This window comes from Musa acuminata, unplaced genomic scaffold (genome assembly GCF_036884655.1).
Source record: "Musa acuminata AAA Group cultivar baxijiao unplaced genomic scaffold, Cavendish_Baxijiao_AAA HiC_scaffold_946, whole genome shotgun sequence".
Taxonomy (NCBI): Eukaryota; Viridiplantae; Streptophyta; class Magnoliopsida; order Zingiberales; family Musaceae; genus Musa; species Musa acuminata.
Window position 1 is genome coordinate 16,511 of NW_027021165.1, and position 15,990 is coordinate 32,500.

The window sequence follows — 15,990 nt, forward strand, 5'->3', positions numbered from 1 at the left end:
CCTTATTGCAGCTGATGCTACTGAATCCGCTGCTTTATTTTTGGTACCAACAATTAAGAAGTTTTTTCCCCTACTTGCTGCATCAAAAACTAAATCACAGGCTTCTGATAAAAAACGAGCCGTTCTAGTGAGATTTGTAATATGAATACCTTTACGCTTTGCAGAGATGTAAGGGGCCATTCTAGGATTCCATTTCTTAGTACCATGACCAAAATGAACTCCGGCCTCCATCATCTCTTCCAAATTGATGTTCCAATATCTTCTTGTCATTTTTCCCCACACTTCCTTTTTGTTTTTTCTTTTTTATTTTTTTAACAAAGAGACGAGGTACTTTGAAATAAATAATTGTTCCGATGGAACCTTCTACCGGGAATTAACCGTTGATACACGGTACAAACCATTAATGTCTTTTAATTACTTATTTTTTTTTTACCAAATCAATACTCGGACCAGATAGTTAAGTTAAAAGACAGATAGTTAAAAGTGAAAAGATAGTTAAAGTAAAAGAATCTGCTCTTAGGAATCATGAAATCGCGTAAACGATTGTTCTGATGTCTCATGGAAATGGGACGTAAGAACAAAATAATTCTCTATGGTGTAACAAAATATCTCTCATTTCCAAATCGAATAGATTCTTTCTTTTGATTTCCAAATAAATGTTCTTGTCTTGCCTTGAACGGTGCACTAATTTTTTGAATCCGGTACCAACGGGTATAATCCCACCCAGAACAACGTTCTCTTTCAGGCCTTTCAACCAATCAATACGACCTCGTAGAGCAGCTTTTGCTAAAACTCGAGCGGTTTCTTGAAAACTTGCTTCGGATATGAAACTTTGAGTATTCAAAGATGCCCTCGTTATTCCCAATAGGATTGCCCGATAAGAGATCGCTTCGTCCAAAGCGCGCCCCGCTCGTTCCGCTCGCAACAATCCGATTAATTCCCCAGGTGAAAAAACATTAGACATTCCATCTTCTGAAACCAACACTTTTGATGTTACTTGACGTACAATAATCTCTATATGTCTATTATGGATCTGTACCCCCTGGGATCGATAAACCTTTTGGATTTTATTAACCAAAGAGATACGACTTTGAACTATGGTTAGCTCCGCTTGAATCAAGAATCCCCAGGGGATTCCAAGAATTTTTGGTATACCTTCGTTCCAACCTTCAACTCTCCTTTCGAGGTTCATCGATATTGAATCAATAGAACGTACTTCTAAGATTTGTTCCACTTTTGGAAGACCTTGCGTTATGTCACCAGATCTCGATTTTTCATATATAAATGTAACTAATGTATCTCCTTCGTAAAAGATTTCTCCATAATGGCCATGAACAGTAGCTCCTGGAGTGGCCAAATAGGGCTTAGCCGATCTTATAACTAAGGAGTCAACATGAACAATTATGATCTGACCAGATTTTTCTACGTGTGGTTCGTATTTGAATAGACATACATTTTCACAAAAAAATTGTCCAAGACGAATTTTTTTAGATGTCTCTTCCCAATAATCGTGATGGAGAAAGTGCCAATTCAAATGGAATGGATTCAAAATGATGTTACTGCATGGATCGGGGTTATAAATCCTCCTATTTTCATCTATTAAACAGTATTTAAGTACTTGAAGTACTTGGAAAGTCTGTTGAAAATTGTCAAGTAGCAAATATTTCTTTAACAAGATCTGATTATAAGTTATTAAATGGTAAGATGAATAGAAATTTGCTATTTTAGGTACAATAGTGCCTAAGGGACCCAGCAAATCCTTAATTGGGATTATGGGATCCGATTCTTTTGTCATATTGTTATATTTTGAACCATTGAATGGGCCAATTCGAAAACAATTGGATGATGACAAAATTATCAAAGATTGGCATTCCTTATTTCGATTTAACAATGTACCAATAGTACCTTGATGTTGGGTAAGTGATTGAATCCTGGCCTTGTAAAAAAAAGGATTGATATTTGTGCGATCTAATCCATTATCGGAAATCAATCCGGAACTTGCCCTATCATATCTTTTTCCGGTATACGAAATAGTGGACTTGACTAACTCAATTCTTATGAAATCTCGAATCAGATCATTTGTTCTTACCTCAACAAAGGAAGCGTGAACCTCTTCCGGAGAACCTTTTTGCTCTTGATCCCAATTCAATACTAAGCAAGTCCGAACTAATTGAATACTTGTGTGAGAAATTCCTCGAATTGACTTGCCATTTCCATGAAGGATATAATTGACAACTCTAAGTTGGACATTATCCTTTTCCCGCAGGAGATCTTGAGGAAAAAGTGTTGCTAAATTTATGCCATCAGCTATTTCATATGTGACTACGGGTCGAACCAAAACAAAATACTTTTTCTTGGTAGGTGTGATCCGTTGGACATAGATCCAATTTTTCCATTTTTTTGATTCCTTAGAAATTTTTTTTTCTGTTTCCGGTGGTATCAAAATGCCGCTGTGCCTGGATATCTTATCTGCCTCTCCAGGAAAATAAATATCTCCGGAAAATATTTTTAGTTCAATATTTTTTTTTTTTCTCTCCACTCGGACTAATCCGCCTACTCGACTTCTTGTATTTAAAGCGAGTTGTGTATCTACTCCAATGATACTATTGTTCCGGACCATTATCAACGAAGATCCGGGTAAGATATGCACTTCTTCGAGAATGAAAAAAAACCGATCTACTTTCGTTTGGTATTTCGGACTAAATTCTTTTGGTCCTCGATACTCAATCAAATCCTCTTTTTTTATGATTGAATTGACCTCTACGGTTCCATATTTAGTAATTCCTGAATTGCTTCTTCTGTATCGTGGATCATCAAAATAAGCAAGAATACTATTTCTACGTAAAATACCCTGTTTTGGTATTTCGATCGAAATACCAAAACAGGGTATTAGTTCTTTCTCTCGTTCTTGATTGTATTGTAATGGGATGATGAATCTATTTCTTCGCTTTTTCGCCAAGAAATAAGAATTCCCTTGGATAATAGAAGGATATATGAAATTCAAATGACCATTAGACATCGTTTGATCAGGTCTTATTGAATAGTCAATAATTTTCTTATCTTTTTTACCAGAAGTATCCAACAATTTATGTCTTATTCGACCATTAGTCATTGATAGGTCAGAGATATATCTTTCTTCGACAGAAAAAGAATAAACATTCATTTGATCTTGATCCTTGTGGAGCGAAAAAGACACTATACTGGATCTGCACGGACCTCCCGCTAATATCCATAAATGACTCGTTTTTGATAATAGATGAACATTACCATATGTATATTCAGGTGCATGGTGGACATCGGTACTCCAGTGCATTTCTCCCTCTGATTCAGAATAAATATGTTTTCGTACCTTCTCTTTAAAATGAAAAGTGGACGTTCCAGCACGAATCTCAGCAATCACTTGTTCTGATTCTACATATTGATTATTTTGAACTAAAATAAAACTTTTTGGTGGAATATTTACATTATGTAGAATATCCCGACTCTCAATAGTTACATACAAGTCTATAGAACATAGAAAAGCAGGATGCCCATGACGGGTACGTGTGGGATGAACCAAATCCTCATTGAATTTTATTTTTCCATTAGAAGGAGCTCGTACATGCTCGGCAGTACCGCCTGTGAATACTCCACCGGTATGAAAAGTTCTTAATGTTAGTTGAGTTCCTGGTTCCCCAATTGATTGACCCGCAATAATACCTACAGCTTCTCCCAATTCGACCAGGTCGCCATGAGTAGGACTCCGACCATAACATAATTGGCAGATCCAAGATGTACTCCTGCAAGTAAAGGGGGTTCGAATATATATTGGTTGTGCTCGAAAGGTTATGAATCGATTGACAAGTCCAATCCCAATATCTTGATTTCGAGTGGCAAGGCATCGTAGACCGATATATATCGTCCGCTAATACACGACCAATTAGTGTTTGGACAAAAATTTTTTCCGTCATCCCATTTCGAGGACTCACGGAAATACCTCGGATAGTGCCACAATCTGTTCTACGTACAATAATATGTTGAACTACTTCAACAAGTCTACGTGTGAGGTATCCAGCATCTGATGTTCGTACAGCAGTATCTACAACTCCTTTGCGGGCTCCATAACAGGAAATTATATATTCTGTCAAAGAAAGTCCTTCACGTAAATTGCTTTGAATGGGTAAATCAATCATTTGTCCTTGGGGATCCGACATTAATCCTCTCATACCTACTAATTGGTGTATCTGAGATGCATTTCCCCTAGCTCCCGAAAAGGACATTAGATATACTGGATTAGAAGGATCAGTCATCCGAAAATTAGGATTCATTTCTTGTCTCAAATATTCACTTGTAGCATACCATATCTCAATGGATTGACGTAATTTTTCTACCGCGTGTACATTCCCATAATGATGGTGTTTATCCAAAATAAAACTTTGTTGTTCAGCGTCTTGGACTAACCATCCCTTAGAAGGGATTGTTAAAAGATCATCAATTCCTAATGAAATAGATGTAGCAGTGGCTTGTTGGAAACCCAAAGTCTTTACTTGATCCAAGATATGTGATGTATATGCCATTCCGAAATGATCTATTAACCTGCTAATAAGTCGTTTCATAACAGTTCCATTTATCACTTTATTGTGAAAGACCAGATCGGCCCGTTCTGCCATAAGTACAGTACCTCTTATATTTATTCTGCTAAGTAGGATTCGACAATGGACCTGAGTTAGTGATTCGAAAACTTCCTTTCCTCAATCTCAATCTTGATTCACGCAGAAATTCAGAAATTATGATACCAGTGAAATTGGGGAGACCCGAATTCCCATGGGCACGAACATCGCCTAATCTGATTTCTTAGTTTAGATAGCGTATGAGTAGGCTCGACAAAACCCCTGTATGGCTTCTTCTATTTCCCGATAAAAAGAAATATGACCAAGAGTAGTTCGAATGTATATACAACGGATTTCCTTTGTTACACTTCCTTCTATTAGATAGTGCCCATAAATCTCATGATAAGTACCCAAAGATTCATATTGAACTTCGATGGGAACTTCTCTTGAGCCAATGACACGTTGATCTAGTCTCCATCGGAGCCACAAAGGACTATCTAAACTAATTCGTTTCTGTTGATAAGCTCCAAGTGCATCATAGGAACTAGAAAAATAGGGTTCTTTCTTTTCCGTATACCTATAGTCATTTTTTTTATTGTCAACCTTTTTATTTTGGTAGTTTCCGCAACTATATCTATATGGATTATACCTATTTGCACAAATACCTCGACGATTCCCGATCGTTAATAAATAGAGTCCGATAAGCATATCTTGAGTTGGTACGGAAATAGGATCCCCAATAGCTGGAGACAAGAGATTCATATGAGAAAACATAAGTAAACGAGCCTCCGCTTGAGCTTCCAAAGATAAAGGTACATGAACAGCCATTTGATCCCCATCAAAGTCTGCATTGAAACCCTTACAAACTAATGGATGTAAACAAATAGCGCGTCCCTCCACTAAAAAGGGTTGGAACGCCTGTATGCCTAATCTGTGCAGGGTGGGTGCTCTATTCAATAATACAGGATGCCCCCGCATAACTTCTTGAAGTATTTCCCATACAATGGGTTCTTTTTCCCGAATTTTACTTTTAGCAATTCCTATGTTAGAAGCAACATGTTGTCTGATTAGACCACGAATTACAAATGTTTGGAAAAGCTCTATTGCTATTTCTCGAGGTAATCCACACTGATGTAATGAAAGCGAAGGACCCACGACAATGACGGAACGTCCCGAATAATCGACACGTTTACCAAGCAGAGTCTCACGAAATCTTCCCTCTTTGCCTTCAATTACATCTGAAAATGACTTGTAAACTTTATTATGACCATCCCTCATTGGTTGTCCACGGATCCCATTATCAAGAAGTGTATCCACGGCCTCTTGTACCAATTTCTCCTGACACATTACTAATTCCCCTGGCGTAGATCTACTTGTTGCTAATAGATCGGTAAGAGTATTATTCCGATAGATAACTCGTCTATAGAGTTCATTAATATCCGAACTCATTAGTTTACCCCCATCTATCTGAATGATTGGTCTCAACTCGGGAGGAAGAACTGGTAATAAGCACAAAACCATCCATTCTGGTTCTACATTTGTTCGAATAAAATGTTTAGCTAATTCCATGCGTCTAACCAAAAAATCCTTTCTTCTTCTAATTTTTCTATCTTCCCATTCATTTCCAGTGGACCCCTCCTCCCCTAATTCCTTCCATTCTACTAATGAATTACCCGTAATAATTCGCAAATCTGAATCGGCTAATTGTTCTCTGATAGCACCTGCTCCTGTAGAGATTTCTCGATTTCGAAATGTCTCGAAGCCTTGGGTAGTAAAAAAAAGTGGTATGCTGTATTTCCGAGATTGGATTTCATATTCGAATAAACCTCGTAATCGTAAGAAAGTAGGTTTTTTCGCTATGGGCCTAGCAAAAGAAAAATCGAGATAGGTTCCTGTAGGATTGGATTCCCCCTTTTAAAATCGGACGTGAAGGTTTCCTTTCATCCGGCTCAAGTAGTTACCTCAAAAAGGGGATTCTTTCTTATTTAAAAAGTTTGTTCGAAAAACCCTACAAACAAAGAACTACTCCTTACTCAAGTTCCCACTAAGGACCAACGATTCATTCTTCTTTTTTTACTTTCATTTTCCGAATTACTTATGACAAAATAAAAATGTAGGATTTTTGAGTAGTCTACTTCCCGTCAAATGATGAATCCCCTTAAAAGAATACTTTGGGACTCGTAAGGGATTTACTTGTCTATATATCGTTCTATTCGATCCTTTAGGTCCCTACTCACCTCGATGGTTATCCCATGATGCCCCTTGAAGCATATATGCGATAGATAGACTTCTGTAACCATACTATATTTGCTTGCTTAAACGGAATCTCTCTATAAAGAAATGGAATAGCTGATTCCACAAAAAAGTGTTTTTTCACGAGGTATAACTAGCAATTCCTATTTATACGGAATCGACCATGGATCAATTCCCCTTGCATTTGGAAGTATTGAATACACCTATAATTCTGAGTTTCGTGTTACTTTTACTTCTCCCAAAACACATGTCAGAGCCGGGGGCACCCCAATCGGATTGAATGGGATGACAGTTTCTCAGTCCGAATCTGTAAAACGAAAATTTTGATCAAATCACACATCGCAGTATACTAGGCCTTCTAATTCCTTAAGGGGTTTATCTAAAAGATTCGCGATATAACTAGGAAGACGTTTCAAATACCACACATGAGTCACTGGACATGCGAGTTTGATGTATCCCATTTGATATCTTCGTATCCGAGAATCAACAAATTCCACCCCGCATTGTTCACAAAATTTCGGGTCTTCTTTTTCAGCTCCAATCACTCGATAATTTCCACAAGCACAAATTCCACTTTTTATGGGCCCAGAGATTCTTTCACAAAACAATCCATCTTTTTCTGGTTTATTGGTCTTATAATGAAACGTATAGGGCTTTGTCACCTCTCCAACTATCTCTCCATTAGGTAAAATTTTGTTGGCCCAAGCCTTTATTTGTTGAGGAGAAACTAGTCCAATTCGAAGTTGTTGATGTTTATACCGGTCAATCATAGAATAGAAATTCTGATTCATTCAGATCAAGCTTCCTTCCTATTAATCTGGAAGTTCTTCTCAGATACAAGGAAATGATTCAGTTCTAGAGCTAAAGATCGTAGTTCTCGAACGAGCAATCGAAAAGATTCTGGAGCATCTTCTGGGTTAGATACTCTTCCTCCAATGATCGTAGCACCAAGTACTTCTTGACGAGCTCTAATATGATCAGATTTATAAGTAAGCATCTCTTGTAAAATATGAGCAACACCAAATCCCTCTAGAGCCCAAACTTCCATTTCCCCTACTCGTTGTCCCCCTTGCTTCGCCCTTCCTCTAAGGGGTTGTTGTGTAACAAGTGCGTAATGTCCACTAGAACGTCCATGGATTTTATCATCAACTTGATGAATTAATTTTAAAATATAGGACTTTCCTATTAGAACAGGTTGTTCAAAAGGATTTCCTGTTCTTCCATCAAATATTCTGCTTTTTCCCGGATATTCGGGTTCAAATACCCATGGATTTTTTGTTTGCTTACTGGCTTCATATAATTCGGAAAACACTAGTTTTCTCGAAGCCTCTTGCTCATATCTCTCATCAAAAGGTGCTATTCTATAATGTCTCTTTAGCAGATCCCCCGCTAACCCGAGCGAGCATTCAAATATCTGTCCCACATTCATTCGTGATGGTACTCCTAATGGGTTGAAGACCATATCAACAGGTGTTCCATCTTGCAAATAGGGCATATCTTGTCTAGGCAAAATTTTTGAAATGATACCCTTATTCCCATGTCTTCCAGCTACTTTATCACCTACTTTGATTTCACGTTTCTGTGAAATATATACACGAATCATTTCTGAATTATAACAGGAACCCCCCTTTTTCCGGATCCATCTCACATCAATAACGCGACCTCTTCCGCCTATAGGTAGTTTTAGAGAAGTTTCTTTTGCAGTGGATACCTGAATTCCAAGTATGGCTCGTAATAATCTATCCTCTGGAGCATACGACGATTCGTTTGCTGTCTGAGGTGTTAATTTACCTACTAAAATATCACCTGTTTCTACCCAAGATCCCAGCATCACAACTCCATTTCTGTCTAAATTGCGGAGTAAATGAGCCTCTAGATGTGGTATTTCCTTAGTGATTCTTTCAGGTCCTTGGCTTGTCACATGAGTCTGAATTTCATATTTCCGGATGTGAAAAGAAGTATAAATATCTTCATATACCAGACGTTCGCTAATTAGTACTGCGTCTTCAGAATTGTAACCCTCCCATGGCATATAAGCTACTAATACGTTTTTTCCTAAAGCAAGTTCCCCCCCAACTGTAGCCGCACCGTCCGCTAAAATTTGTCCTTTTTTAATGCATTTACCCCGCGGAACCTGAGGTTTTTGATGCATACAAGTATTTTTGTTGGAACGTTGATAGATAACTAATGGAATACTTATACTTATAGTAGTGTCCCCATTACTTGATAAAATGATCTTGTGAGGGTCAGTATAAATGATCTTTCCCTCGTGTTCGGCTATAGCGGAAACCCCCGAATCCAGAGCCGTTTGGCGTTCCAGTCCAGTTCCAACAATGCACCTCTCGGACTGAGAAAGCGGAACTGCTTGGCGCTGCATATTAGAACTCATTAAAGCCCGATTCGCATCATTATGCTCGATAAAAGGAATGAGGGAAGCTCCAATAGAAAAATATTGGAAGGGAAAAATACTTCTAAGATGAATCTGTTCCCATGCAATAGTCAGGAACTCTTGACGGTATCGGGCTGGAACAACCTGTTCTTCCTGAATACCCCGATTCAAGGCCAAAGAATTTCCCGCTGCTACCATATAATATTCATCTCTATTTGGTGATAAATAAACTATCTGTGCCTCTTTTGATCTTTCAGATATTTCATAAAATGGACTCTCTATAGATCCCCAATGGCCAATCCTCACATGAATGGCTAAGGATCCAATAAGTCCAACATTGATTCCTTCGGACGTGTCAATTGGACAAATACGTCCATAGTGGCTAGGATGAATATCTCGTATCCGAAAACTAGCAGTTCGCCCCGTCAATCCTCCAGGACCCAAATAACTCAATTTTCGCCCATGAACGATTTGTGTCAATGGATTAGTTCGATCCAAAACTTGAGATAAAGGATGTAGGCCAAAAAACGATTCATAAGTGGTTGTTAATGAAGTTGAAGTTACCAAATTTTGAGGAGTCGGTATCAATTTATGCCGAATTGCTCCACATATAGTTCCTCGAACCGCATTTTCTAAACGAACAAGAGCCAGTCCGAATTGATCCTGTAACAGATCCGCTATAGAACGAATCCGTTTATTTTTCAAGTGATTCATATCGTCAAGTGTACCCATTCCAAATTTAATTCCGATCAAATGATCCGCAGCAGCCAATACATCTCGTGGTAATAAAAATGTATTGTTCTGAGGTATATCAAGATTCAGTCTCCGGTTCATATTTCGTCGACCAATCCTTCCTAATTCACATCTTTGTTGAAAAAATTTCTTTTGTAATTCTTTACATAAAGACTCAGAAAATACCGGATCCCCGCCTACACAAGCAAATTGTTGATAAAATTCCAAAATAGCATTTTCTTTTGACCCAATCTTTTTTTTCTCCTTATCATTCGGGAAAGACAAGAAAATTTCAGGGTAACAAACATTATCTAGAATTTCTCTTAGATTCGAACCCATAGCTGATGATAGAATTAGAATAGATATTTTTTGTTTCCTACTTACACGGGCCCATATCCTTGCTTTTCTATCAATTTCTAATTCCGATCTTCCTCCCCAATCTGATATTATTGTGCTGGTATAGACAGAAATTCCGTTATGGTCCAATTCTGAACGGTAGTAAATACCAGGACTTTGCAATATTTGATTGATCACAATTCTGTATATTCCATTTACTATAAAGGTTCCCAGGGAATTCATTAGGGGAATGTTTCCAATAAAAACGGTTTGTTCTTGCATATCTCTACCGGTTTTCCAAATTAATCCCGCGGGTACATATAATTCAGAAGAATATGTGAGTGATTCATACACAGCATCTCTTTCGTTTATCAAGGGTTCTACCAATTGATATCTTTCCACAAATAATTTAAATTCAATTTCTTGATCTGTATCTTCAATTTTTGGAAACTTATGAAATTCTTCCGTCAAGCCCTCATTAATGAACCTACAAAATCCCTCAAATTGGATCTGACTAAATCCAGGTATTGTGGACATTCCCTCATTTCCATCATTCCGGAGCATCTTAATCTTAAGTTTCCTGTTTATTGAAAAATCCCATTATTAGCTCACTATTTATCGAACCATACGGATCGATCTAGCAATGATGGAATGTATATTCTGTTTACTGAATCACATGAAATTTTAGCCAACTCCATATACCATATATGTATTTCATACGTATGAACGGAAATGAGACAGAGGAATGAAGAGCATTTTCGACGCAAGTTCGAATTTGCGACAGGTACAACAGGAACAATATAGAGTTTCCCTTTTTAGCATACTTAATTTTATTTGAGTTTCATTTCATGTTCAAAAAAAATTTCGAATTATTTTTTTGCTAGTAGAATATATAGAATATGATTGAATTGCGTAATAGGAGTAATATTTATTAAGTGCATGCCAATATAGCTATCTACCTGTCCGCATATCACATCTTTTATCGTAATTTCACTTGTGGCAACAGAAGTCAGGTCGCACTATATCATAATTCCTATTTTTTCTATTGCATATAGAAAATGAAAAAAGAAGGCACGACGATTCTCTATAGGGATATGGGATATGTACATAAGAGCGGTATCTGTGTAACAATTTCTGTTTTGAGGTTTACATATACACATATATATTGTTATAATTTATATTGTTATAATTGAAATTGAAAAAGATTGATTATTGAAAATAATTGATACTGAATTAGTCATAAATCAATTTGATTTTGTTATGCCATTAAGGAAACGCAACAATTTGAGATACAAATTGAAGAACCTTTCGCTAATTCAAAACAACAAAACAAATAGTTAATGGTTCCAATTTGCCCTGAATTTTTCAGTCTTTGACCAGAAATCTATTTTTTATCTTATTTGGATCGAATTTGGTTTGGCGACATGGCCAAGTGGTAAGGCGGGGGACTGCAAATCCTTTATCCCCAGTTCAAATCTGGGTGTCGCCTGATCAACAAAAAACTTGGGATTTCTTATTCTGCTGATTTAACTCGACGAATTCTGTCCCCGGAGAAGGAGAGGCAAAAGGATAAGCCTATCGATACTTTATTTTTAGAATCTGTAGTTCTATAAAGAAAGTCAATTTTTTTAAAGAAAGTCAATTTTTTTCTAAAAATCCGGGCTTTGGGTGTGGCCCAAACCGGTACAAATAGGGATGAAGTAAGCCTTACTTATTAATATGATTATGATTTTAATATGATTATGATTGGTTCGGACATTTATTTTATAAGTAGAATAAATAAATAGTGAAAGTAAATTCTGGGATTCAAAACTACGAAAGTAAGAGGTCGGAAATCTTGGTATCCAAAGGTTCCTAAAGGACACTCCATTTTTGCTACTAGGATTGAAGAAGAGATTGTACGAAAGACTATCAAGAATTCCTAATTATTTTACACTACCACCGTTGTGTCTACTGACTCTGTCTGGAATTCGATTGGATAGGCTGATGGGAAATCAATTTAGAAGTTGTGGAAAGGACTGAAGATACTTTGTATCCAGACTCACGAGAGTCTCTGAGTACTCAAACATTCAATCAGGATAGTTGGTCGGCTCTTATTGAGTAAAGAGTAAAAGTAAAAGTTGAAGAAACAAAAAAATTTCTTTGCCCGTGTAGGAATTTCTTTGCCCGTGTAAGATAGGGGGATTACGAAAAAAAGAAAGAATGTATGTAATACTGGTGATGGTGTCTCCCCATTCTTTCACAAAAAAAACAGTAAGGCTTAGATCAAATAGGAAATAGAGGTATCTGATAGATAGTTATCTATCTTGATGGTATATTTTGATGTCTTTTGCTTATGAAAAAGGGTAACAAACAATAGGTCTTAGTACTCCTACATGTTCCATTGGGATAGGAGTATTCCTTTGTTATTTCATTTTCCGAGAAAAGGTGTGTGTATTGTATTTATGCTTAATGCTTCCCGATTCTACCAGAAATCTTATAATCTTGTTACGAGTAGATTCATTGGATTGGTTCATCAATAGCCTTAAGTTAAGTCAGAATTCCATTTTGACTCTGCGCCATTGATTCCACTATGATTATTGATCAATAATGGAATAATTCCTTCATAGAGATAGGAGACATAATTTATATGGATATAGTAAGTCTCGCTTGGGCTGCTTTAATGGTAGTCTTTACATTTTCCCTCTCACTCGTAGTATGGGGAAGGAGTGGACTCTAGGGGTACTACTAATCGAGTAATCGATTGAGTAATTGAATTCTATCAATTGTTTAATTGATCGTTTTGCAAAGCTTTAAAAAAAGAATGTCTCTGTTTCAAAATTATACTGAAATACAGTAATGAATAAGAAAATACAATAATGAATAATAACCATTCGATCAAAGAATGAATGATTACTATAGTTGTATTTCGAAACCTAAATCTACGCATGATAGGAAATTTTTTCCAACCGAATTCTTCCTAAATATTCTATTTTGATAAACCAGCTCTTACCAGAATTATGGATATTACAAAAAGAAAAAATCTGAAATTGGTTTTTTCTTTTTTTCTTTATTTGTTTCCCTCTTTCTTTACTTTTACTGTTCTAAGAGAAGAGAAAGCCGTTCCGCTATTCTAATTATATTAGATTACGACAATACATACTTTCTATTGGAAATGACTAGTTGTTGTCCAAAGAGGTTCTACACATAATAAGATTAGATCTTTCTTCCGTTGAGCGATCCACATATCGCGCATTTCACCTTTTTTTTAGACTCCTAGAGATTTTTTTATGCTTTTTTTGACTCATCTCATGTCATGTTTAAGCATAAAAAATTGGGAAGGTCTACTCTATTAATCTACTTCTTTTTCAAATCTGAAGAAGTTATCATGGAATAGAACTCCGCAGATCATCTGTTAATAGATCAAGCAATGACTTCTTGAGATGGGAAATCTAAAAAAAGAAAAAGATTCTTTTCTTTGGTTTCGTTTTCTTTTATCTTTTTTTTTATTTAATTTATAGTAGAATATGCCCATACTCTTTTTGTCTTGCTCCATTGATTCCTTTGATAGATCTCGGGACCTATACCTATATATATATAAATTCTAAGAAAGCCAGGAATTAGAAGAGTTGGTCTTCAATTATTTTGAATTGATCGAAATCCACACAAGTAAATGTAGCCAAAAAAATAATAGAATTGGACTGTTATTTTGATGTACTATTTAGATATACATCTAATCTATGTACATACATATTGTATATTGACCTAGATATAGGCTTTCTCTATATAAAAGCCTATATCTGTATACAGTACAACTTTCTATGAAAATCATTAATAGGATAATAAATACTATACCATACTATCTCGGCTCAGATACTACTATCTCAGATACTTATTATCTCAGATACTTATGATTCCAGACAGATCATTTCATTTAAGACTTGGAGTTTGAATCCGTTTCTTTCATTTATTCAATCATTGATAAGAACTAATAAATCAAGTTTCAGTCAAATTAATCATTTTGACTGACTGTTTTTACGTAGATGATAAGTAAAAAGGCAGTAGGAACTAGAATGAACAGTGCAGTAGCAATAAATGCGAGAATATTTACTTCCATAATCTCATTGTTTTTTTACTTCGCAATAACTCGGGATCTAATCCCATAGAGATGAGAAATTTGATTCCTGTAAATTCAATGGGATGAATTGCATCCTGATGATACTGAATCGGATCAATATTATGAATAACAATATCTGATCTATCAAATCGATTCATCGTCGAGAATTGAATAGTATAACATAGGAAGATCCTTTATCCATACTAAATCTGAAATGGGATTCCTGATCCAATAAAGAATCCCATTGAATTTTCATCCTTTTCCACTTTTTCTTTTCTATAAATAACCCTACCGTCTTCCTTATATACTCCTCCTTCGTTATACTTATACATACAATTATGTACATACAATTATGAGGTATTATATGACTGGTATTCTATGAATCACACACAGATCCAAAGAGTAGAAGTGAGATGGAAAAAGGACGGGTTAAGTATAAAAGATCTAATATAATTCCAACAAATTTAATAAAAAGGAACGTTGCTTGGTCTTTTCTTTTATTTGATTAGTATCTCTTTCTTCGATTGGGACTGGAAGGCATACATCAAAAATTCAGTGTGCAATTTAAATGAGAATGAGATAGATTGTTTCCAATTAGTCATTGAGGATACACAAACAAAGTCGAAGCTAAAAAGGGTTGTCGTTTAACCTGACAAGTACTCTGTCGAGGTAATTATGTTAAGTTCATTATGTATTGTACAATAAACGAATACAATTTGCGTATGTACTCTCGGTAAAAATAGGAGCACTCTATTCTATTTCATTTATCAAGAAAATCGAAAAAGAAAGTCAGACGAGTATCTCTTAAAATACTAAATATAGGAATACCACCGATTGTACGAATCTATATATGTTATGTCTCTCCCTTATCACTCGGCACTAGTGGAAGAAATGGAAATTCCTGTATTTGTCTGATGATAAATGCGAAATGAAAAACAAAAGAAATAAGGATCTCCACTGGGGATTAGATCTTGCCCCCTGTCTCCTTTTTCACGGAAAATAGATAAATTCATTTCTCCATTCATCGGTCGGATCCTAGTTCGGGACTGACGGGGCTCGAACCCGCAGCTTCCGCCTTGACAGGGCGGTGCTCTGACCAATTGAACTACAATCCCAGCGAGGTGTATGGTATACATATTCTTAATGGTTTCAGAAAAACATTTTCTTCGTCGCGTTGTAACAGAGACACGAATGATATACTAACTGATATCATATACACATAGAACACATAGATATGGACTATAGTGAAAGTGACACGGATTACTAGTAACCTGTGTTTATTTTATTTTATTGCCAAAAATAGATAATCAACCTTTCATTGAGAAAAAACGATTTTTCCTTTCATAATCTTTGCTTTGATTAAGTATTATGAATCTAGATCGTTAGAAAGAAAAGATCAGAACGAATGAGAAAAACATGGATAGAGAAACAAAAATGGACTCTTTCTCTTTTACGGATCAGGTATTTTTGTTTCTGGGGGACAAATTGGTTATATCATTGGTTATATCATATTCATGGAGCGGCGAATTTTTGGGCCGAGCTGGATTTGAACCAGCGTAGACATATCGCCAACGAATTTACAGTCCGTCCCCATT

The 15,990-nt window shown here is 36.2% G+C and overlaps 2 protein-coding genes and 1 non-coding gene across 3 annotated transcripts in view; 1 reads left to right on the plus strand and 2 right to left on the minus strand.

The window, feature by feature from the left end:
* Positions 1-281: 281 nt before the first annotated feature.
* On the minus strand, positions 282-7,784 carry LOC135665137 (DNA-directed RNA polymerase subunit beta'). Its single transcript, XM_065177136.1, has 2 exons — positions 7,181-7,784; positions 282-6,467 (listed from the first exon to the last, which is right to left on the minus strand). The coding sequence occupies exons 1-2, from the start codon at positions 7,631-7,633 to the stop codon at positions 4,839-4,841; spliced, it is 2,082 nt and encodes a 693-aa protein (XP_065033208.1). The 5' UTR covers positions 7,634-7,784; the 3' UTR covers positions 282-4,838.
* LOC135665136 (DNA-directed RNA polymerase subunit beta) overlaps positions 7,534-15,990 on the minus strand; it is a 9,455-nt gene continuing 998 nt past the window's right edge. The window contains exon 1 of the mRNA XM_065177135.1: positions 7,534-15,990. This exon is cut by the window's right edge and continues 998 nt beyond it. Coding sequence (XP_065033207.1) covers positions 7,639-10,863 — 3,225 coding nt within the window. The 5' untranslated portion in view covers positions 10,864-15,990 and the 3' untranslated portion in view covers positions 7,534-7,638.
* On the plus strand, positions 11,718-11,788 carry TRNAC-GCA (transfer RNA cysteine (anticodon GCA)). Its single transcript has one exon. It is a non-coding gene; the product is annotated as a tRNA-Cys (tRNA).

What these genes read in the sequence shown, in the direction of transcription:
- LOC135665137 (XM_065177136.1), bottom strand. Translation starts at nt 7,633, where the DNA reads ATGAATCAGAATTTCTATTCTATGATTGACCGGTATAAACATCAACAA. An exon ending in AAGGCCTAGTATACTGCGAT is followed by an intron (nt 6,468 to 7,180) that starts GTGTGATTTGAT and finishes ACCTATCTCGAT; the next exon opens with TTTTCTTTTGCTAGGCCCAT.